Source organism: Bufo gargarizans, chromosome 4 (genome assembly GCF_014858855.1).
Source record: "Bufo gargarizans isolate SCDJY-AF-19 chromosome 4, ASM1485885v1, whole genome shotgun sequence".
NCBI classification, from domain to species: domain Eukaryota; kingdom Metazoa; phylum Chordata; class Amphibia; order Anura; family Bufonidae; genus Bufo; species Bufo gargarizans.
Genome location: NC_058083.1, coordinates 482,175,946 through 482,201,351, shown reverse-complemented (window position 1 = coordinate 482,201,351; position 25,406 = coordinate 482,175,946). Strand labels below are relative to the sequence as shown.

General features: G+C 43.9%; 1 protein-coding gene across 4 annotated transcripts in view; it reads left to right on the top strand.

Moving 5' to 3' along the window:
* Positions 1-25,406, top strand: part of EHBP1 (EH domain binding protein 1) — a 357,318-nt gene that overhangs the window by 24,467 nt on the left and 307,445 nt on the right. For all 4 annotated transcript variants that reach the window (XM_044288819.1, XM_044288821.1, XM_044288820.1 and 1 more), the window contains exon 3: positions 22,731-22,788. In XM_044288819.1, the coding sequence (XP_044144754.1) occupies positions 22,731-22,788 (58 nt within the window). The remainder of the gene's footprint in view (positions 1-22,730; positions 22,789-25,406) is intronic.

Sequence of the window (25,406 nt, the reverse complement as noted above, 5' to 3'; positions counted from 1 at the left end):
CAGTTTAAAAGGTGTCTGTCATCAGGTCAATGTAAGGCTGACCCTGCTGATTTTAAACATGCCTTTCTTTCCCCAGTCTGTTGCTGCATTCGGGAGAAGTAAGCCTTAATCTGCATATTTGTAAAAATGCTTAAGTGCACCAAAGGCAGGCCCTAGGAAGTCGGTGCACTTTAGCGCCGCTGCTTTGCTTCCATGGACACGCCTCCTGCACTTGATTGACAGGGTCACACATCCAGGTGGGGGGAGTGTCCAGGGAAGCAGAATGGTATTTTCACTTTCATCTAATTAACTCTTATCTCTAAATTACTAAAGGGTCATAAACACTTATTTAAGCCACATTCTTATTAGTAAGATAAGAGTTGAGCTATAATGAGTGTTTAGGATGTCGGAGATAAGGAACCGTCAGCTGAGCTACCTTTAGCATATGGCCAGGCTGACTCCAAACAAAAGGTCCCGCCTCCTTGACTCCAAAGTGCTCAGTTACATACAGCATTTTCTGTGACCTCACAGACGGACCTTTTTTAGATGAAGTTAAAAAAAGAAATCTTCGTACTGTAAGGCTACTTTCACATTAGCGTTTTTTGTGGATCAGTCATGGATCTGCAAAACGCTTCCGTTACAATAATACGACCGCATGCATCCATGCCTTAGACTGCCCACAATAAAAGGCCACTCTGAAATGTGCACAGTTTTGCCCTACTGGGGGGAGGGGGTCAAAAACCAGTCAGTATCTGGTGCGGCTACCATTTGCCTCACACAGTGAAGCACATCTCCGTCTCATAGAGTTGATCAGGTTAGAGGCCTTAGACAGATTTGTGAACAATATTTGAGAGTAATGGGTCTTTTGTGTCTGTAGAAAATGTTTCAGATCTTTGAGTTCAGCTCATGCAAAGTGGGAGCAAAACCAAAAGTGTTGCGTTTATATTTTTGGTCAGTGTACATTGTGTGTTAGGACGGATCCGTCTTGCTCCGCACCATATGACGGACAAAAAAACGCTGCAGCATTTTGGTGTCCGCCTCCCGAGCGGAATGGTGACTAAACGGAGGTAAACTGATGCGGATCCTTTTCCATTCAGGATGCATTAGGTTTGGTCCGTTTTGGACCGCTTGTGAGAGCCCTGAACGGATCTCACAAATGGAAACCAAAACACCAGTGTGAAAGTAGCCTTACTTACAGGATGCACCTGGAAATAGTTCTCTGCCTGGTTGGACATTTACAGGCACTTTACACAAGTCTGTATTCTGGGGTTGTATATGTGTCTGTAGAGCAGCCTCAGCCGCGTGTCAACAGTGGAAGAGAATTGTAAATTCTTGGGATGTTCCGCATTTGGCACGTGTTCAGAATTCATAGACTGTGGAGAAGATTTTCATTTCTCACCCTCTTAGTTTTCTTCCAGCTCCTTACTGATCATGTGGGGTGAAGGCATGACAGCATGCATTCCTGTCTGTGTACTACGTGCGCTCTAGGCGGCTTCCCACTTATCTATTAGGGTCCATTCACACATCCGCAAAATGGGTCCGCATCCGTTCCGCAATTTTGCAGAACAGATGCGGACCCATTCATTTTCAATGGGGCCGGAATGTGCTGTCCGTATCCGCACTTCCGTATCCACAAAAATATAGAACATGTCCTATTCTTGTCCACAATTGCGGACAAGAAAAGGCATTTTCTATGAGAGTGCCGGCGATGTGTGGTCCGCAAAATTGGTAACACACATTGCCGATGTCCGTGTTTTGCGGATCTGCAATTTGCGGATCCGCAAAACACATACGGACGTGTGAATGGAACCTTATCCTGCTTTATTGATATTTGAGGTTTCTAAGAAGCTGTACTTGTCTATATGTCAGCCGGAGGAGCAGCGTTGTAATGACGGGCCCTTCCCTCTGACCTGCAGATGCCAGCTGTATGATCCAGGTGATGTTAACAGTAAGGCCTCGTTCACATCTCCGTTTAGGACATCCGGCGCAAATGCTGGCTGTTGACCATTGGATACAACAGTTTTTGTCCGACTGAAATGAAGCATTTATGCCAGAAATCCCCCGGATCACCGCCAGACCTCACTGCAGTCAATGGGGATCTGGCGGTGAAGAAGAAGATCCGGCAGGCTGCTCTGTGCCGGAACAGCCTGCCGGATGTCAGAACGGAGACGTGAACGAAGCCTAACTTCTCTCCTAAAAGGACAAGAGTAGTGTTGAGCGAAGTTGTGTTTTAAGTTCGGTGTCCAAAGTTCGTGTTCGTGTTATCGAAGAAACCTGTTATGGATTCTGAATTCCGTTATGGTCCGTGGTAGCGGAATCCATAACTGGATACTTCAATAACCCAAACCCGAACTTTGGACGCCGAACTTAAAACACAACTTCGTTCAACACTAGACCAGAGAGAATATTTACTAAGCAGAATGCGCAAAAATTGTGGAGGAGATTGCACCAAAAGAGTGGAGCCCATGGTTCGCGCTGCATAGTATCCATATGGGAAGAACACAGCACATGCACTCCGTGTGCAGGTGGCCGAAAACCACATGGCGGGTGCCCCGTGGCCATTACCTATGCAGACCGACTAAGGCTACTTTCACACTAGCGTTGTTTAAATCCGGCGTTCAATTCCGACACCGGAACTGCCCGCCGGATCCGGAAAAACGTGTGAAAACGGATTACATTTGAATACTGATCAGGATTTTGATCATAATGAAAAAATGCATTGGAAAAAACGGATCCGCCATTTATGGACTTTATGGACTTTAACTTTTTTTTTCACATTTTTCGGGTTTAACTTGCAAAAACCGGATCCGGTTTGACTGAACACACGGCGCCGGATCCGGCGTTAATGCAAGTCAATGGGAAAAAGACCGGATCCGGAGTTCAGTCAAAGTGTTCAGGATTTTTGGCCGGAGGTAAAAATACAACATGCTACGGTTTTCTGAAAAGCCTGATCAGTCAAAAAGACTGAACTGAAGACATCCTGATGCATCCTGAACAGATTACTCTCCATTTAGAAGGCATTAGGATAAAACTGATCAGTCCTTTTCCGGATTTGAGCCCCTAGGACGGAACTCAGCGCCGGAAAAGAAAAACGCAAGTGTGAAAGTACCCTAAACAGTGCAGGACTCATTAGTTAAGTGGAGCCACATGGTACTCAACCACAGCATATCTGCGTCACTACGGAGGCACAACCGTGCCCCGTAGTAATATACCGAGATATATCTGTTAGGCCTCTTGCACACGACTGTATGTATTTTGCGGTCAGTTGCGGTCAGAAAAAAATATGGATGACATCAGTGTGCATTCCGTATATTGCGGAGTGGAACAGCTGGCCCCTAATAGAACTGTTCTATCCTTGTCCGTGATTCAGACAGTTATAGGACATGTTCTATATTTTTGTGGAACGGAAATACGGACAAACAGAATGCACACGGAGTACCTTCCGTTTTTTTTTTGTGGACCCATTGAAATGAATGGTTTCCCTATACAGTCCGCCCAAAAAAACGGAAACAGAATAAAAATACGTTTGAGTGCAAGAGGCCTTAGGCCGGGTTCTCCCCACCGTTTAGTTTTCCGTTCTTCCAATCTGTCAGAAGAACAGAAAATGAGCAAAAAATCGGATCCTGAATTTTAAGCATCCGTTATGCACATTTTGTATCCGTTTTAGCTATTTCTGTCTGAGATCCAGAATTTTACACACAAAAAAATACTTTGTGTAGGAGTTTTTTTCCGTCTAAAATCTTGGACAGAAATGGCTAAAACGGATGCAAAAAATATATATATATATATATTTTTCTGTTCTTCTGGATCAGAGCAAAAAACTAAACGGTGGTGTGAACCTGGCCTTACTTGGAAAACAGCGACCGCTAATGTGGCCACCACAAGGTTCACACGGCGTAAATTCAGTATAAAAGAATCAGCTATGTCAAAATCTTTTTTTATTTCATGCTGTATTTCATCGTACTGTAACTGGCCTGGAAGGAAAATCTGCACCGCAGACCAATTTCCACAGCTGATTTCTTTTCTGCAGTGTGTGGATGAGACTTGGTTTTGCTGGTTCTGTCATACGCTGCGGGTTTTCTGCCTGCGATTCTGCAGTGGAAATTCTGCAAAGCATTTGCCACATGTGAATATAGCCTTACAGCCCCCACAGGGATTGTTATCTAGCTGATGACCTACCTTTAGGATAGGGTGTCAGTATCAGATCTTTGGTGGGTCCCACTACTGGCACCCTCTTGATCAGCTGTTTGACAGTGCTTCATTAAGCACTGCATCCTCTTCCTAGGCCAGTGATTTCACGTCCCTTGGTCACGTGGCCTATGTGCAGATCAGTCCCATTCAACTGCATGTGGCTGAGCTGCAATTCCAAGCGCAGCCACTATACAATGTACGGCGCTGTGCTTGGTAAGCTGTGAGGAGACTGCAGCGCTTTTCAGACTTCTGTGGCCCTTTCAAACAGTTGATCAGTGATGGTACCGGGAGTCAGTCCCCCACACATCTGATTCTGAGGGCATATCCTAGGGAAAGGTCATCGGTATTGTGCTCCCAGGAAAACCCCTTTTAATAAATCTTCTTGCTTGACATCCTTGTCTGAAGCTCTGCAGCCCTATCACAGCGCCATGCATTGTATAGTGGCTGTGCTAGGTACTGCAGCACTCGGTCTCTTCAAACAGCTGATTGGCGGGGATGACGCAAGCCGAACCTCCACCGATCTGATATTGATGACCTATCCTGAGGAAAAAAAAACTGAATGTAGGCAGTCTATTAGACACCTTGGAAGCAAGGGAGGTGGAGAGGCTTCTGAGAGGGTGGGATGAGGACGAGATGTTTTATTTAGCCGGCCATTGCCCTCTTAGACTCTGTTCACTTGTTTTTTGTCACATCGAAGGTACGATATATGTTGGATATATTCTCTAGCATATACCTCTGAGGTCTCAATGGGCTCCCATGCAGCCGGCATATACCAGAAGCGGGTCCCTGTGGCATACACTGGGTGCTTTGCGTTTGCATAACCTATACCTTCAAAAAGGGGATGTGAACAGAGCCTTACAACTTCCTATTGAAGACTGGGGATGACGTGTGTGCAATACTGCCCACTAACCTAGGTACCTAAGTGTATATTTCTGCATACTGTACATTGTCTCCCCCTTTCATGATTTTGGGGAATTGCTGCATATTCTAGATTTTTCAGGCTTGCTCCTCGTTTGTGTTCAGGCCTAGCCGAGATGGAAAGCGATTCAGCACCACCGAGGCGATGAAGGGGTTAAAGAGCTGCCTCTCTCCAGCAAGTACCAGCTTGTGTGCACAAGCATTTCCCCCTGCAAATGATTTGTGATCCTCCCTCCGGCCTTCACCACGTAACTGGAAGAGAAGTATGGTCTGTCTTCCAAGACTGAAATTCCTGGGAGATGCGAAACCCTCTCCTGCTCGGCAGAGGATCAGGCGGCGGCTTCAGATTGCATAATACGGGGCTATGGCCCAGTGCAATGTATGGTGAGATCCACCTGCTCCATATTATGTAATAGGCAGCGTGCGGCCAGGAGCGAGCAGCTGTGCCCCTCCTCATCTGCTCTCCATGTGCGCTTTCATCATCCGTTCCCTCATTGTGGTTATATTTTGTTTTTCCAAAATCGTGGCATACCACAGGATTTTTGCCACAGTTATGGACAATGCTACATTACTGCAACATGTGAACACAGGCTAATGGTACCTTGTCATGAGATACAGAGAGCAGACCTGGACGGAAGGGTTCCTCAAAGAACTCTTTGCATAGGGCCTTTAAGGGATATTCCAGGATTTTATCATGGACGGCAAACTGCGGCTCTCCAGCTGTTGTAAAACTACAAATCCCATCATGCCCTGCTGTAGGTAGACTGAGCATACTGGGAGTTGTAGTTTTACAACAACTGGAGAGCCGCAGTTTGCCCAACCCTGCAATAGGCCATCAACATTTCATCAGTGGGGGTCTGAGATCCCGCACCACCAGCAGATATAGATATATATGAATGCTACTACTACCCCACAGCTTCTAGCCCTGCTTTCATCTACTGTAAACGATATATATCCCTTTTATATACGACTGTAATAAAATGTATATAAGTGGCAGTTTGCACTAGTAAAAGAAAAATGTAAAACAATGTGAAAAGCAAACTTTCTTTTCATTTTCACGATAATAAAAATAGCATAAAGCTAAAGCTCTGTATCACCTAAAAATACGGAAAATAAATTATTTAACCCAAAAAAAAAAAAAAAAAAAAAGCCTTTTGAAACTGCTGGTACTAAAAATAAAGGAAAATGGGGGTCATTTATTCCAAAGCCTACGCCAGTTTTTGGTGTAAAAAAAAAAAAAAAAGAAGCAAGACCCCGTTCTGTCACACGGGCGTTTTTAATCCGTCCTCCCCACTTGTTAGTGGCAAGGGCCGGGCCAGTCACATTTACAGTTCTACCTGGAAACAGGCCTAAAAGAGGAGTGAAAACTACTCCAGTCCGGGGTTTTCACTTCAGGCGCACGGACTGGCAGAGATGCGCCTATTTTATGAAGAGGGGAGATCCAAAGCGGCGGTCTTTGATAAATGACCCCCAGTCTGTATGGCCAGGAGAGTAAATCGTTCTTGAGTGATTAAATATGTGTTTCGCCTGTAAAAAGTGCAGCCACATCGAAAACCATGGCAAAAACGCTGTACTTTATGCTTGCTTTATCTGCACTGATACATTGTAACAAACTGTCAGGAGAAAAAGTTATGTTGTTTGTTATTGTCTTCAGGCTCTGGATTTGGAAACAGGGATGTGCCAATTCACTGGCAGCAAGCAGAGATCTTTAGAAAGATTTGGGATTTGCAATATCACGTTAGAATGTTCTATAATGATTTATATGCCATTAGAAAGCCGCTTCATTGTGTAGTTCTTGAGGTTAGTCTTGAGGCTCCTCTTCAGCCACAGTCGGTTTCCCGGCCAGAAAATCTTTCTTGTTGATTTATGAAATTTTGCTACCGAGTTAAGGAGTTTGCAGAAGTCAAGGCCAAAGATTTTATGGAGTGGCCCCGCTGTTCTCTCCAATTGTGAGGGAAATATCGCTGTAAATAAGAGAAGTCCTGGGAATCCTTTATCTTTACTGCCTGTTGTTGGCCAAGTCCTGCCCGTTTCATCTGCCGCTTCAGGGTGTAGTTTTTATTTTTTTTCTTCCTCACAAAAAACTGTATTTTGTAAGGTTTAAGGGCTCTTTCACACGAGCGGATGATGTGCGGGTAATCCACTGCGTGAATGACAGCCAAGCCCCGTTCCGCACAGCAGAGACCCGAAGCATTAACATGATTGATAACGCTCCGTGCCTCTGTGACCTTTTTACTACAAAATCATAGTGACAACTTTATCTAACTGTGATTTTGTAGTAAAAAGATCACAGAGAGGCACGGAGCATTATCAATCATGTTAATGCTCCGTGTCTCTGCTGTCCGGAGCGGGGCTTGGCTCTCTATCACGCAGCGGATTACCCGCACAGCATCTGCTCGTGTGAAAGAGCCCTGAGGGGTTTTCCCATGTATGTTTATGGCCATTATCCACAGGATATGCCATAGGAGTCCAATAGGTGCCAATATCATGAGACGTTGACAATTATGGCTACGCCATTCATTTCCAGATGGGAATACCTCTTTAAAGGGGTTGTCTGGGATTCCCATACCGATGACCTGTCCTTGGGATAGGTCATCAATATCAGATTGGCGTAGGTCCGACTCCTGGCATCCCCACCGAACAGCTGTATGAAGAGGCCACTGTGCACGTACGAGAGTTGCGTTCTTTATCTGCTCGTTAGCAACGAGCTGCTCCGTCCCATTCATGTTGCGATTTCTGACACTTTGACATGTGATAGTCCTGCAACGATTGCAGTCCACAGTAACGTAGTACATTCAGGAAGTATTTATGTGCTTGTCCGGCAGCATATACAGTATGCCAGTATAAACAGCAGCGTAAAAGCTGCATGTAAAGCACCTACAAGGATAAAACTAAATAGGCCATATTTAACTTAATAACCATAGTAATTCTGAGCCATATGTGATCATCCTAAAGCGTCACGTCTGCCAGAAGAAACCTGATGTGATTATGTGCAGGCTGCCGGCATATCGTACAGCGGAGATGGATGGCGAATAGTCAGGGTCAGGGACGGGTACTGGAAATGGCACAGAATTTGGCAAGTACATTACAATTTATTTTATAGTTTAGCCCTGCTCAGGAGTCTCAGGATACCACTTTAAATGCCCATACCAATAAAAATAAAAACATCAAGAAATTACGGAGCAACCCAGAAAAAAAATATATAAAAAATAGATCACTACTTTTGATTAAAAAACACAATTCATTTAAAGGGACTGTGCCAAGGTTGCAAATTATCCCCCATCTTCAGGATAAGGAATAAGCACAGAGACCCCCACTGATCCAGGGAAGGGAGTCTCAATTCCCTGATTGGATGGAGCAGTAGAGCGGGTATGCGCTGTGCTGCTCCCCCTCTGTGGGCCTGCTGGAGACAGCGCAGTACAGCACTCAACTATTACCAGGGGTCTCCTAGAGAATGAATGGAGCATCAGGGCGCTCCATCAGATAGAACAGTGGGGGTCCCAGTGGTTGTACTCCCATCGATCAGGTAGGGAATTGCTTGCAAACAACTCCTTTAAAACTGCCAAGCCATCATGACGATACAGTCCAATAGACAATGCTCAAAATTTAGGGCAAACAGAAATGCATAAAAAAATCCTAAATATCCAGTGCAAAGAAACAATACGTATCTGCAGACCTGGACCAGAAGAAAGGGCTATTGAAAAGAAAGTGGAAAGTTCCAGAGAGTATCAATAAAAGAAGGGAATTACTTGAACCAAGTGTGCCCAGTTTGCCCCGACACGTTTCGCTTTCAGCTTTATCGAGGGGTATTGCAGTAAGTGAGGGAGTTGTGCCAGCCACCAGCCTGTATCTAGTGCTTGGGTGTGGTGGATACTGTTGGATGAAAGGAGAAGGTTCTGAAGCATGGCGAGAAGGGTAAATGCAGAAGAGTTCTATTAGTGGATGTGACAGGCCACCCAAAAAGGATGTGTTATTAGGGAGCTCATAAAACAAAGTTAGAAATTTAAACGGATTGGGATAGTGCATTCCAGGGAACAGGTGCATCTTGAGAGGAGTCTTGGAGATGGGAGTGAGAGGGTCAGATGATGGAGGTTGCCTAGTCCTACATAATTGGCAGACTGGAGAACACAGGTAAGGTGGTAGACAGAGATAAGTGGGAAGATTCAGGGGGTTGCAACATTGTGGAGATACTTGTGGATGAGGGTGACGTCTAAATTGAGTCCTATACTGTTTATGTAACCAGCACAGGGTGGAGGCATCAGTGAAGCTCTTGCACAGATAGATGAATCTGGCGGCTGCCTTTAAGGGGGGATTGGAGAGGGGAAGGTTTAGTAACGCCCCGTTCACACGGGCGAGATTTCCGCGCGGGTGCGATACGTGAGTTGAACGCATTGCACCCGCACTGAATCCTGACCCATTCATTTCTATGGGGCTGTTCACATGAGCGGTGATTTTCACGCATCACTTATGCGTTGCATGAAAATCGCAGCATGCTCCTCTTTGTGCGTTGCGGTGCGATAATCCACGCAACGCAGGCCCCATAGAAGTGAATGGGGTTGCGTGAAAATCGCAAGCATCCGCAAGCAAGTGCGGATGCGGTGCGATTTTCACGCATGGGTTCTAGGTGACAGTCTATTCACTGTATTATTTTCCCTTTTAACAAGGTTATAAGGGAAAATAATAGCATTCTGACTACAGAATGCTTAGTACAATAGTGCTGGAAGGGTTAAAAAAATAAAAAAAAGTTAACTCACCTTATCCTCTTGTTCGCGTAGTTCGTTCCCGGTCTGTTCTTTGCTAGCTGTGGGCTTTGGCTAAAGGACCTTTGATGACGTCAGATCACATGCCCCATCACCATGGTGATGGACCATGTGATTGGAGCATGTGATCTGACGTCATCAAAGGTCCTTTAGCCAAAGCCCACAGCTAGCAAAGAACAGACCGGGAACGAACTACGCGAACAAGAGGATAAGGTGAGTTAACTTTTTTATTTTTTTAACCCTTCCAGCACTATTATACTATGCATTCTGTAGTCAGAATGTATTATTTTCCCTTATAACATGGTTATAAGGGAAAATAATAGCAATCTTCAGAACATCAATCCCAAGCCCGAACTTCTGTGAAGAAGTTCGGGTTTGGGTACCAAACATGCGCGATTTTTCTCACGCGAGTGCAAAACGCATGACAATGTTTTGCACTCGCGCGGGAAAATTGCGCATTTTCCCGCAACGCACCCCTCTCTTATCCGGGCAAAAAACATGACGCCCGTGTGAAAGAGGCCTAAGGAGAAGACCCATGAGTTTCGAGTCACAGTAATCAAAATGACAATGGGTCAGGGGAACAATGAGAGTTTTTGCTGTTTCCACAGTAAGAGAAGGGCGGATTCTAGAGATGGTTTTTGAGGTGCAGATGGCATTAGTGAGCAAGTGCTTGATTTTAGTGGTAAAGGAAAGATTAATGTCAAACATAGCACTGAGACAGCGGGCACGCGGAGATGGAAATATCCCGTTTAGTTAGGTTAGTAGATGGAATCACAAGGACGTCAATTTTCAGTTTTTGAAAGATTCAGTTTCCGATCCACATAGAGTTTGGACTCCTAATCAAATCTGCTAATAGTTTGTCCGATAAGGGCTGTGTACAGAGAAGAGGAGAGGACCTAGGACTGAGCCCTGAGGAACCCCAACACTAAGAGGAGAAGTAGTAGAGCCAGCAAATGATACACTCAAAGAGATGACAGTGTCCTTAAGGCCTGTCAATTGAAGCATCATTTTCAAGGAAGATCCCAGCAATCGTGTCTTCAGGTATATGATGTTTATTGCATCAAATCAAAAGATGTCCTCAATAAACATCATATACCTGAAGACACGATTGCTGGGATCTTCCTTGAATATTTGTGGAGACCCCTTCCTATCCCGTGCTACGCGCAGACTGAGCGAGTGTCGGCTGTTTTTCCTGTAATTGAAGCATAATGTCAGCTGTCACAGAGATATCCAAAAGAATGAATAGAGAGTGGTAAGGGAGGTTTCTGTAGAGTGTGGAAACCAGATTGTAAGGGTTAATGAGAGATTAGCAGAGAGATAACAAGGGATGAGGCAGCATAGACCAGGTGTTCCAGAAGTTTACGCTTGAAGGGGAGATTAGGGACAGGTTGGTAGTTAGTTTTCGCAGGACAGGTCAAGAGATGTGTTGTTTTTTTTTTGTTTTTTGTTTTTTAATACATATATATTTTTTTTATTTAAGGCTGCGTTCACATCTCCCTTCTGGCTTATGCTGGAAATCAAATGGATCACCGCCGGACCTCACTGCAGTCAGTGGGGATCCGGTGATGAAGTAGAGGATCCTGCAAAAGCTCTGTGCCGGTGTTCTGCCAAATCTCTATACCTTGCGAAAAGTCTATACCGGAAGTGACGCGGCCGCACCAAAAGTGACGAGATCGCCAAGGAATCAGCTGGAGGAGGGTGTGCACTGCGCTGCGCAAGCGCACATCCACCGGCTTGGCAAAGAATTATTGCAGCGCCGCAATAGAAGTACTTCGTACACCGCGCATGCGCACTTAGGGGTATAGAGATTTTGCAGCGCAAAATGTTTCATCAGATCTCCCTACCCCTGAGTGCACAGGCGCCCACAAATCATCAGTTGCAGTTCATCTTTACCGCAGAGCTGAGTGCTGGATACCGCGCTCACCACATAGTAGAGCTGAACTGCAACTGATGATTTTTGGGCGCCTGCGCACTCAGGGGTAGGGAGATCTGATGAAACATTTTGCACTGCAAAATCTCTATACCCCTAAGTGCGCACGCGCGGTGTACGAAGTACTTCTATCGCGGCGCTGCAATAATTATTTTGCTAAGCCGGTGGATGTGCGCTTGCCCAGCGCTGCGCACACCCTCCTCCTGCTGATTCCTTGGCGATCTCGTCACTTCCAGTGCGGCCGCGTCACTTCCGGTATAGACTTTTCACAAGTTATAGAGATTTGGCAGAACACCGGAACAGCCTGCCGGATCTCAGAACGGAGACGTGAACGTTTCCTAATGGAGTTATGACTGCATGTTTTAAAGAGATGCGGATGAGAGAGATTAAATACTTTAGTTAGGCTACTTTCACACTAGCGTTTCTATTTTCCGGTATTGAGATCTGTCATAGGGTCTTAATACCGGAAAAAAAAAAAACGCTTCAGTATTGTTCCCAATCATTGTCAATGGGGACAAAATGTAACTGAACAGAACTGAGTGCTCCAAATTGCGTTTAGTTCTCATACCGGAGAGCAAACCGCAGCGAACCGGCTATGTTACAGATAAAACAACCGGATCCGTTCATAACGGATGCAGACGGTTGTATTATCGGTAACGGAAGCGTTTTTGCTGAACCCTGCCGGATCCAGTAAAAACGCTAGTGTGAATGTAGCCTTAGATGGGGAATGAGACTGGACAAGGTGTGAGGGAATAGGGTCACTAGAAGGGCGAGACGCTAAGAGGAGCTTGGAAACTCCTCCTTGTGTGTTTGAGAAACATCTAGATCTCATACGTTGTATTGGTAACTTTTCACATAGATGATTTTAGGAGTTGGATTTCCCCTTTTAATGATGGCATCATGTTGCACACTGTAGGTTTCTCTGCTAAAACTCTAAGTAGCTCTTTAGCCCCCGGGCCGGTGCTGTTCTGTGTTATTGTGTAATCTGTTGCTGAAGAGCAACTAAGGCCTCTTTCACACTTGCGTTGTCCGGATCCGGCGTGTACTCCACATGCCAGAATTACACGCCGGATCCGGAAAAACGCAAGTGTACTGAAAGCATTTGAAGATGGATCCATCTTCAAAATGCTTTCAGTGTTACTATGGCAGCCAGGACGCTATTAAAGTCCTGGTTGCCATAGTAGGAGCAGGGGAGCGGTATACTTACAGTCCACGCGGCTCCCGGCCCGATACGGATCAATGCCTTTCAATGGGCATTAATTCTGGATCCGGCCTTGTGGCAAGTCTTCAGGATTTTTGGCCGAAGCAAAAAGCGCAGCATGCTGTGGTATTTTCTCTGGCCAAAAAACGTTCCGTTCCGGAACTGAAGACATCCTGATGCATCCTGAACGAATTTCACTCCATTCAGAATGCATTAGGATAAAACTGATCAGGATTCTTCCGGCATAGAGCCCCGACGACGGAACTCTATGCCGGAAGAAAAGAACGCAGGTGTGAAAGAGCCCTAAAACAAGTGTATGTTAATGGTTTGAAGCAAATCTAGTTCAAGGGGTTGTATCAAAAAAATATTGTTTATGGTTAATTATTCCCAAACTTTTGGGTTTAAAGTGACATGGGCAAATCGGTTGAAAAAAGACCATCAAAGTCAACCAATGATACTGTGTGACCCTGAGAGTCCTGCAATCTATTGAATTATAGTGACCTAATGCTGTCAGTACTCCATTGAAAGCCAATGGGGGACGGATCCGTTTTCTATTGTGCCAGATTATGTCAGAGAAAACGGATCCGTCCCCATTGACTTGCATTGTGTGTCTGGACGGATCCGTTTGGCTCAGTTTCATCAAGCGGACAGCAAATCGCTGCAAGCATCGTTTTGGTGTCCGTCTTTAGAGCGGATTGGAGACTGAACGGAGGCAAACTGATGTGTTCTGAGCGGATTATTAGAAATAAGCTGCTATGATTATTTGGTAGAAGTTCTGGGAGGATGTGGCAAAGAATTAACAGGCCAACGAATTGTGTTTTATGACAAATATTTATATAATGAAAAAATCGCTTGTTACAAAACCTACCACTTTAATACACATATAGAAATTATCACACTATCACAATATAGTGAGAAGAAGACACTAATACCCCCTAATAAAAAGAGCCACCCAGAACAATGTAACCCAATTGCCTGCAGCCTTTGACCTTCGAGGAACAAAGATACACAGTATACCTCTACCTCTCCCTTCTAGATTTTGGTAGCGCTTTCCTCTTCCTTTCTTGGCTAGAGTAGAGTGGTGTTGTACGAAAGGCGTCTTGATCCTGGAACTCCTAGGTGATAGACCCCTTGCCGTCCTCTTGGTGGTTCCCCTCTAGTATCTTCAGTCTCTTCTTCCTCTTCTCTTCCTTCTTCCCCTCTGGCTATTTATATGTCTAAGAGCTAGTTCCAGAACCTACTATGAGATACCTTCTGATGGGTTGCTTGTGTTCGCTTTCTAGCACTTTTCAGGTAATTCCTCTCGTGACTGATGGAAGAAACTAGAAGTTGATGCTTCTAGCAGTTTCCACCATTCTCCTGAATGTTTAGGACTCTATTGACTAAGAGACAGTCATTGTTATTGCCTTTGATATGTAAATAGGGTCCAACTGGTCAAACCCCATCTTGATAACACTAACGAGCCCTAACTGGTTTGGAGAGGAATGTATCTTTACAACTAGAGGTCAAAAGCTGAGACAACAGATATGAATGTATACAAAGTGAAATGAAATGACACAAATACAAAATGGTTAAAAATCTTTCAGGATCCTTTTCCATTCAGAATGCATTAGGGCAAAACTGATCCGTTTTGGACCGCTTGTGAGAGCCCATGACTTCTCGCAAACGGAAAGCCAAAACGCCAGTGTAAAAGTAGCCTAAATCATTATAATGCAGCGCCATCCTGTCAGAGTAGCTCAGGTCAGAATAGGACCTCACCCTGACACATGCTGTGAGTTTCTCGTGTGTGTCTGGACTACAAGGATCCTTGGGATCCTCACACCAGCTGATCCTGGGCAGTAAACGAGTGCTAATTGATGATAAACAAGTCAATTGGCACTCATTTAAGGAGCCTTTCACATGGTCTGATGCAAAGTGAATGGAGAATGGATGATCGTTATTACGATCATTCGCCCCCTATTTGATGTACATCTTGTCAGCAGCACATCCTCTGTTTACATGGTGAGATATGCTCCTGACGGACAGACAAACAGCTTTGGGTGCTGCATCAAAGATGCAATCACCCGATAAAATGAGTGTTCTGCCGATATATCAGGTCATCAGGGGAATCTTTACACGAGCCAGATATTGCAAACAAGCGTTTGTAGAAGTGTTTCAGATAATTTTCCCCATCCTCCGCTGGTGTAAAAGGGAGTGCCCTTGGGAAAGGAAATTTTGGGCAAGGAAATTAAAAAAACATCTGTGTGCACGGGCCCCGAGAGAAGAACAGTCATCTGATCGGTTGCTGTGCATATCAAGTCCTCCTTTTGTTGGCATTCCCTTATATGCATGAGACCCAAAATGACTTGAATAGTGATCCTTTAGAATTTTTCTTGAGATATTTGGACTATGTTGACCTTGCAGAACTGTGACTGTTTTTATCATTTTCTCCTTCCCCCAGCAGTTTTGAGCTGTCCAAATTCTGCAGCTGTATATCTGGGAGGCTCGCAGAGTTCATCTCTTGGCGACACCACATTCCAACCCTCAGACTTTCTCCCGTAACGCTCTCCTACTTTGTCCATGTCATAGTATTGGTAAAGATTCACCCTGTATAATAAAAATAACCACATTTGTTTCTTCTGCTCTGTCATATGGTCGCACTACAAAGTGGTCACACATTACTAGGGCCGTAGGTACAGTTTCTTAGTTTGACATGGAAATTATAGGCGAGATTTATAAAAACTGTCTAAAAGAAAAAATGCCTTTTGATCATTCTTTTTCTGCTGGAAAATGAGAGCAGTGCTGTGATTGGTTGCAGTGGGTGTCCAAGACTTTTTAAACAGTTTTCTTAAATCTCCCCCTATGATTTTTACATATGTGAGTGGTGATCTTGAGTTGAAAAAAAGTTGCACTATCTCTGTCTGCAATCTCCATCACATCATTCCTTTTTAGATCCCCCTCATATTTAGTTTCCGCCGTGTCTAGTTTCAGACTGTTCTCCTGCTGGATCTGTGTGTCCAGGATGCTTCTATCCTCCCCCTGCAAACTGCCCTTTCTGTGATTGTCTCCCTCATTAAAGCCTATATGAGTTGCCCTCCTTATATTCTCCCCAGGTAAATCTGGTGTGTACGTCAAACTCTCACTCCCTGCTCTTTTCTCTAAGGCTTTATTCACACGTCAGTGTTCGGTCAGTGATTTCCATCAGTGATTTTGAGCCAAAACCAGGTGCGTTATCTCTGTGGAGGCTCCAATCCTGGTTTTTGCTCACAATCACTGATGGAAATCACTGACCAAAACACTGATGTGTGAATGAGGCTTAAAGGAGTTATTCAACCCCTAAAATGCCTCCCCATATGTCCGGGCCCCTCACAGAGATTACAGGGAGTGCAGAATTATTAGGCAAGTTGTATTTTTGAGGATTCATTTTATTATTGAACAACAACCATGTTCTCAATGAACCCAAAAAACTCATTAATATCAAAGCTGAATATTTTTGGAAGTAGTTTTTAGTTTGTTTTTAGTTTTAGCTATTTTAGGGGGATATCTGTGTGTGCAGGTGACTATTACTGTGCATAATTATTAGGCAACTTAACAAAAAACAAATATATACCCATTTCAATTATTTATTTTTACCAGTGAAACCAATATAACATCTCAACATTCACAAATATACATTTCTGACATTCAAAAACAAAACAAAAACAAATCCGTGACCAATATAGCCACCTTTCTTTGCAAGGACACTCAAAAGCCTGCCATCCATGGATTCTGTCAGTGTTTTGATCTGTTCACCATCAACATTGTGTGCAGCAGCAACCACAGCCTCCCAGACACTGTTCAGAGAGGTGTACTGTTTTCCCTCCTTGTAAATCTCACATTTGATGATGGACCACAGGTTCTCAATGGGGTTCAGATCAGGTGAACAAGGAGGCCATGTCATTAGATTTTCTTCTTTTATACCCTTTCTTGCCAGCCACGTTGTGGAGTACTTGGACGCGTGTGATGGAGAATTGTCCTGCATGAAAATCATGTTTTTCTTGAAGGATGCAGACTTCTTCCTGTACCACTGCTTGAAGAAGGTGTCTTCCAGAAACTGGCAGTAGGACTGGGAGTTGAGCTTGACTCCATCCTCAACCCGAAAAGGCCCCGCAAGCTCATCTTTGATGATACCAGCCCAAACCAGTACTCCACCTCCACCTTGCTGGCGTATGAGTCGGACTGGAGCTCTCTGCCCTTTACCAATCCAGCCACGGGCCCATCCATCTGGCCCATCAAGACTCACTCTCATTTCATCAGTCCATAAAACCTTAGAAAAATCAGTCTTGAGATATTTCTTGGCCCAGTCTTGACGTTTCAGCTTGTGTGTCTTGTTCAGTGGTGGTCGTCTTTCAGCCTTTCTTACCTTGGCCATGTCTCTGAGTATTGCACACCTTGTGCTTTTGGGCACTCCAGTGATGTTGCAGCTCTGAAATATGGCCAAACTGGTGGCAAGTGGCATCTTGGCAGCTGCACGCTTGACTTTTCTCAGTTCATGGGCAGTTATTTTGCGCCTTGGTTTTTCCACACGCTTCTTGCGACCCTGTTGACTATTTTGAATGAAACGCTTGATTGTTCGATGATCACGCTTCAGAAGCTTTGCAATTTTAAGAGTGCTGCATCCCTCTGCAAGATATCTCAATATTTTTGACTTTTCTGAGCCTGTCAAGTCCTTCTTTTGACCCATTTTGCCAAAGGAAAGGAAGTTGCCTAATAATTATGCACACCTGATATAGGGTGTTGATGTCATTAGACCACACCCCTTCTCATTACAGAGATGCACATCACCTAATATGCTTAATTGGTAGTAGGCTTTCGAGCCTATACAGCTTGGAGTAAGACAACATGCATAAAGAGGATGATGTGGTCAAAATACTCATTTGCCTAATAATTCTGCACTCCCTGTATACTTACCTGGGTCCCCGGCACCCGTTTTTGACGTTCGCCGCTGCATCTACACGGGGTGGGGGCGGGGGAATTAGCCAATAGTAGGCCACAATGGGAACGAGCCTCCCTAGCATCGCGAGTGATGCTAGGGAGGCTCGTCCCTGTTGCGGCCTGCTATTGGCTACCCCCACGCCGGATGTTTTCATCTGCGTAATAGGGAGATGCAGCGGCGGCATCTGAGGGGTTAAATGTACGCGATCAGTCGTAGGGCTGATCACATACATCCTCCGCAGGTCTCTGCTGTTTGAAACAGCAGAAACCGGGCGGCTATGGCTCCTGCTGCCATCTTTAAAGTGGCGACTTCCGCCAAAAAAATACTAATGACATCCATGTGTTGTCCACGATGCTTCAGTTTTTTTTTAACCCTTTGTAACAATGCCTATTATGGTCCGCAAAACTGACAAGAATAGGACATGTTCTGTCTTCTTTGCGGGACTGCTGAATGGACACACGGATAAGGACAGCAGACAGTGAGCTGTCCACATTGAAAGCAGTTGCAGCCCCATTGAAATGAATAGGTGCAGATCAGATGCAGACCAAAAAAATGATTGTGTAAATGGGGCCTAAGTCTCATTGGAAGTCTGGCCATTCCTGTTTGCTACATACGATCTTAGTCATGTATGGCGGAAACTGGAATATGTCTTTTAATTCGTCATTTTATATTTTGGGGCGGCATGTGCATCACGAGCGTAGATAATATCTGCAGTACTGTGTAAAATCGCAACACATCCAGATATTTCAGTGATATCCGTTTCCAAATGACAAACTTTGCTCTTCTCTTCTGTTATTGAGCAAGAAATGACTGATTATTAGGAGATATTGTATATTTGTGGAGCTACAGTTCTTTGAGTTAATTGATGACCTTGTGACAAAGATGGACCTCGTCTGGCCCTGAAAAAAAAAAACAAAAAACTTTTATCTAAACTAGTTTTTTTTATAAAAGCAAACGTGAAAGTGACACTAGCAGAGATGTATAAACCACAATACTGGTGTGCAAAATACTAAGCTCAAGGTTGGCATACATCTACCCAACCCCTTATGTGTATATTCATGCTTGGCCTAACTGAATGTCTTCTCAGTGAGAAAAGAGGGAAAAAAACATTGCCAGTCACTTTTGTCGTTGGCTTATCTCCCTTGAGCACAAAAGGATCAGACATGTTGAAATCCATCAGCCCAATCTTCTTTCCCTCTGACATCTGCTTCTGGGGGAGAGTCAGGAGGACCCAGTAATGGTCAACCAGTTCGGGTCAAATAGTTTTTTGGTCGACATTGGTCTGATTTGTATGGCCATCTTTACTGAATCGACTATCAAGAATCTAAATATAATGACCATAAATAATGAAGCAAATATTAAATATGTTCTATTTTAGTCATAGTAACAGACTACGAACAGTCTGATCTTGTAATCAAAAGTGTTACGAGTTGTAGGTATAGCAGTTACCGCTATAAGTGCTCTTTTCACCATACTGTAACAAAGTCCAGAACTTCTTGCTAACCTAATTTTATTTCAGTAAGGATTAGATAACCGATTTAGGCTAGATGCACACGACCGTATGTGTTTGCGGTCCACAAAAAAACCCATCCATATAGCATCCGTTTTTTTTATTTTTTTTTTAGGATCCATTGTAACAATGCCTATCCTTGTCCGCAAAACAGACAAGAATAGGACATTTTTGCGGGGCTACGGAACGGAGCAATGGATGCGGACAGCACGTGGAGTGCTGTCCGCATCTTTTGCGGCCCCATTAAAGTGAATGGGTCTGCACCCGAGCCGCAAAAAATACGGCTTGGATGCGTAACCAAACCACGTTTGTGTGCATGTAGCCTTAAGGGTATATAATTGCAGGATCAGACTACAGAGAGTGCTTTTGTAGTCTGTTGCCATGGATACACTTATGCATATGACATGCAGACGCAAATGATAGGAACTTTTAATTGACTGTATAAAGGTTAAGTCATAAGAACAGTAACAAAAGCCTGGTGGTAAATCAGACTTGCCTGCGTTCAGTTGGGGGTGGGAACTAAATAAAGGGTAATACAGGTGATCTGGTGGACCCCCACAAAACTTGTCAGTGTATTGTAAGTTCGCAGTACAAATATTTTGTCATTTATCTTTTGCATGAAGTTGGGATCATAAGAGCAGCCATTGTTCTAGGTTTCCTGGCCTGTGATGCCATTGGGCTGGTATCACCTTGGCACCAGAGCTTTGTGAGCTTGCCAGCACAATAGGAAATCCTACTATTGTTACCGTTTTGGCATCAAATGAATCAGAAGGGCAGGTGGAACATGGTTTTTGTAGCATCTCATTGTGGTTCCGCCGTCATGAGCTACAATCTAAGATAAAGTCACCTGCATGGCGGATATTTTAAGATGAACCTACGCTTTTTTATTTGGAAATTACATATACAGCATTTATTGAATTCATCTATATTGTTATAATTTCTCCCATTTTGAACGTGAGAGATCTAACGAGATAATTGAAGCCATGAGGAATTCTGCTTGGCAGTTCCATGAAGCCTGTTCGGTGACATCATTTATCTTCTACTCCATGGGGCAATTCATGAAAGAAGTTGTCCTACCATTAAATATCATATTCATTGGGGGGATTGTAAAACATTTGCCATTTACATGGTAGTAAGAAAACAATCCAGTGCAGCGTTTACTGGCACCACCTAGTGCTCATAATGTATAGCAATGTGCATGTCCATGTACTGAGCTGAGTGCTGGTGGACAGACATGTTCTGTCACTCTCCTAACAGCCAGGTCTCTGCATAGTCACCCTGTGTTCCTGCTTATCAGGGAGAGAGCAGAGTCTCTGCAGTAGCATGGTAGTATAGCTGGGAAGACTCCAGGGAAAGTAAGAAGGGACTATATCATCAGCTACAAGAAGGGGAAGGAGACTGGTTTTGTCCAAAGCCTGACCCCAGCATTACAGCTTGGAAGGCATAGGGAAGCAAATAATCACTGGAATAGACTTTTTTTCACCCGAAATCTTCACTGAAAGAAAAAAAAATTAAGTTGGCACATCCTAAGACACAGGTGTGCATCGCCATTGCTGAAAATACTAATTCAAATACAATGAAATCACATTCAACACAAAATACATGATCACAAAACTAATGCTATACTCTTGACATAAATAAATGTGAGGTTCTTAGAAAATACATTGTGATGAAAGTTATTTTTGCCCATCCAGCACAGTAAGGTGACCAGAAAAGGTAGCATTTAGCATACATAGGTTCCCATCCAAGAGAGGTCACCTTATCGTGGTGGATGGGCACAAATACTAATAATCAAAATTTGCTAGTAACCTCACATTCATTTAGTTTACTCACTATAGTACAGCATTAGTTTTGTGATCATGTTTTTTGTGTTAGGAGATTACTGTTGCTTTTTTTTTTTTTTTTTTTTTTTTTTTTTTTAAATCTTCATTTATTCCCCAAAGTCTTAAACCTATGGTTCATAGCTCTTCTGACTTGCAGCAATGGTATACGAATGGGGATGTCCATCTTCAGTTTTGCGCTCAGTTGATGGTAAGAGTATTGGAGGATCAGTTATTCAGGAGAATGCTGGAGTGGGCGAGGATCCAATAATTCCAATACCTTCAGCATAAAGGACATTGCTAATAACATATTTTCAGTGGCCGCCAGCTTACACTGTCCTACCACTGAATATTTTATAAATGTGTTTCAATTCAGCATTCGGCAGCTGAACACCCCACCCCCCCCCCCCACACTTAAATCACGCATTTTATGTGTTAGTGAAATGCTAATAAAATTATTATTCTATATTATTCCTTATTATTACTTTTTATTTTACTATTCTTATCCTACAGATAAGCCAGTCTGTTTTCCTGACTTGTCTGTTTTTGTAAATACTTGCATTTCCCAGAACATAGCAGTTTATACCCTGCATTGAGCTCTTCCTTGGTTATTCAGAGCCCCACTCCCTACCCCCCATTTCAAGTGATTTGAGTTGTCACTTCAGCAAGTGGCATTTATCATGTAGAGAAAGTTAATACAAGGCACTTACTAATGTATTGTTATCCATATTTCTTCCTTTCCTGCCTGGATTCATTTTTCCATCACACTATACACGGCTCGTTTCCGTGGTTACGACCACCTTACAATCCAGCAGCGGTGGCCGTACTTACTCACTATAAGAAAAAGTTCCGGCCTCTCTGGTGATCAGGACCGTGGGAGTGCACATAGACTGGTGCTTTTTCCTATAGTGTGCAACCATGGCCACCGCTGCTGGATTTCAGGGTGGTCGTAACCATGGAAACGAGCAGTGTGTAATGTGATGGAAAGATGAATCCAGACAGCAAAGGAGGCAATATGGACAATCGCAATACATTAGTAAGTGCCTTGTATCAACTTTCTGTACATAATAAATGCTATTTGCTGAATTGACACAAACCCTTTAAGGCAACTATGTGAGTTTAGTCCCAAGAACTGGTTAAATTTGAGGGGAACAAACCTATTACTAAGTGACTAAAAACTAGGCACTGTATATTTTAGTTCCTGAAAATACAGACATATAGCTTATATTTTTCTTGGGTTTCTGGAGTATTAATATCTCCATTCAGTAATCCATTTGGTCATGGAGGATGTTAGGATTTGAAGTTCCTTGAAATGTTCTTCCTAGCAGCCGTACGGATGTGCCATACCATATTATTAGCTTGAGGGTATTCATCAAATTGTTCTTCCATATGATGACATTTTTTTTTTTTTGTTAAAGAAAAATAAAAAATGAACAAATAACATGTATGTTTTCTGTGTTCTTTTAGGCAACCAGACAAATTAGTTGTGGTGTGGACCAGAAGGAGTCGAAGGAAATCGTCTAAGGTGAGAAGACATTGCGCTGATCAATGTATACTTGTCCCGTTTTGCAATTCTTCGGTAATATTCGCTAGCTGCCATTCATGTCATTTAATGCAGAGAACTGCTATAGTGAGCATCCCTCCCTGGAGGACCCAGCACAACTATACATTACATGGACAGCCAAGGGGATTCTTGTGTAATACTCCATCCTCCCTGTGGTGGCACTGTAGGGGAATTAAACACTTGCTGACAGGTTCTCTCACTGATTAAAGCTGATCACAGGGATCTTAGCAGTGATACACTTTTTGATCCGCTTATTGTTGGGGAAACCTTCTGATAAATTGTCCAAAGAGGCTTTTATTCAAGAAAAACTAATGTTAAAAATGATCTGTATTGTAGGACAGGTTGTTCCCTTCTCATAAGGTAGACTTGCGCTATCACTGTACCTCTCAACTTTTTGGGATAGAAAATGAGTGGAACTTAGTGACTGATGGGCTGAGAGGAGCAGGAAGAGGACTGTGTATCCAGTGTATTCTGTAGCTCCTATTAGCTAAAGGGCATAATTATTATTTTTTTGTTTAGTCGGACAACAGATCCTCTTTAGCCGTAAGTGTTTTTCGATCCGCAAATTGTGAATCCGCAGAAAACTGGTACCAGCCATGTGCACACGACCCACCCTATGATAGGAATGCCTATTCTTGTTCGCAATCGTTCTGTCTTTTTTGTAGGGTCGCATTACGGAACAGACATACGGAATGAATGGTTCTGCAGTACGGTCATTGAGGCAAATTCACTAATCTTGTAGGTAGCGCCAATTTAGGCTGTCCACACCTGCCTCTGGCTTATTACAGGCACTCGGGCTGGGTGATAACTCTGGTGCAGGGACAGACACTTTTCTGGGACTCTATGCCAGCCATTGGCTAGCTGAGGCTTCATGCACACGACTTAATTTGAGCATTGTTTTGCCAGAGTTGTTGTGCAATTATTACCCTAAATGTTACAATTTAGGTCACGTCCCTTTTTTTTAAAAAAATTTATAAGCCACGGGCCTTTGCTAGGAGCAGATCATTTCACTCAACCTAGATGTGCCACGATTTGCCACAGTTTGCGCCACAGTCTAGGTGCAGCAAGTATGTTTGCAGTGTACATCTGACCTATACCTCCAGTGTGACCTATGGAAGATGGGCGCTGCAAACACAGTGTGAATTCATCCTTAATACCCAGCATTCCTCTGCTGTATGTAGTCATGAATTCATCTGATCCCACATTGTACAGTTAGTGACTTCTTCCCTTTTGCTAGTCATGAACAACTGTGTACATTTCTAGCCTTTTTCATGCATTACTGCGATCCGAAGAGCAGACGTGGCAGGGAAATATTAAGCAGTTTATTAGCCCATGTGATACACGTCTGTCACATATGTCGCCTGGATGAGGCAGACTCCCCCCCTATTTCGGTATGTACAGAACTGCTGATTGAACCGCACTGGCGCTCTCGGCAGGGAGCTCAGGTTATAATAGTTTCAAGCTGTGCCATTACGACTTCATACTAGGCGAATGGAAATGTTATATTAAAATAAATGTGATTATTCCCGGTCGTTTGCATTTAATGAAAATGACGCATAAACTGAAAACAGATTGTTCTACCTCCTTGATTTCCACCACTGAGAACTGTGCAATATTGGGCGGTTTTCTTTCATGTGTTGCTTTCATTTTGACCATGTCGTGTCATTTTCTACAACTGAAATTGGCTTGAGCTCATTCTGACAATATGACGTGTAGGTGTCACAGGGGGGAGGTAATTCTATACTTAACATTTATAGGGCATTTAAACCCCACCATGGACCCAAATCTGCCTGGGAACACCCACTTCTGGGCGGTGTTTACATACCCCCATCCCCCGTATTGCAGCTCCATTCCAATGAAGTGTATTGGGCTGAGCTGCAATACCACGTGCAACCTGTGGACAGTCATAGCGCTGTTTCAGAACGAAAGCAGCCATGTTTTTAAGTGTATGTTATTGCAGCGGATTGATGGTTTGGTAGTTAAATGGAGTATCCCAGATCAGAGCTTATCACCTATCCACAGAATAGGGAATATGTCTGATTAAAGGGGTTTTCTGGGATTTTTATACTAATGACCTATCCTCAGGATAGATCATCAGTATCTGATTGAGGGGGGTCTGACACCCGGGACCTCCAACGATCAGCTGCTTGAGAATGCACTGGAGCTCACAGTAGCGTTGCGGCCTTCTCTCAGCTTGCCAAGCACAGCGCTGTACATTATATAGCGACTGGGCTTGGTATCGCATCTCAGCCCCATTCACTTCCATGGGGCTTAGCTGCGCCCAGGCCATGTGACTGATGAACGTGGCCTAGGCAGAACTGCGAGAAGGCCATGGCGCTACTGTGAGCGCCAGTGCCTTCCTGAATTGCGGATTGGTGGAGGGCACAGATGTCGTGTCCCCACCAATTAGACACTGATGACCTATACAAAGGATAGGTCATCCGTTAAAAAAAAAACAAAACTCAGCCCCTCTGACATGAGCATCAGAGCATTTCGTGAATCGCACAGGGCAAAGTCTTTCTCTGGAGATCTGGTGACGCACTGGGCTCTCCATGGGTAAAGCTAGGCGGAGGCTTGCG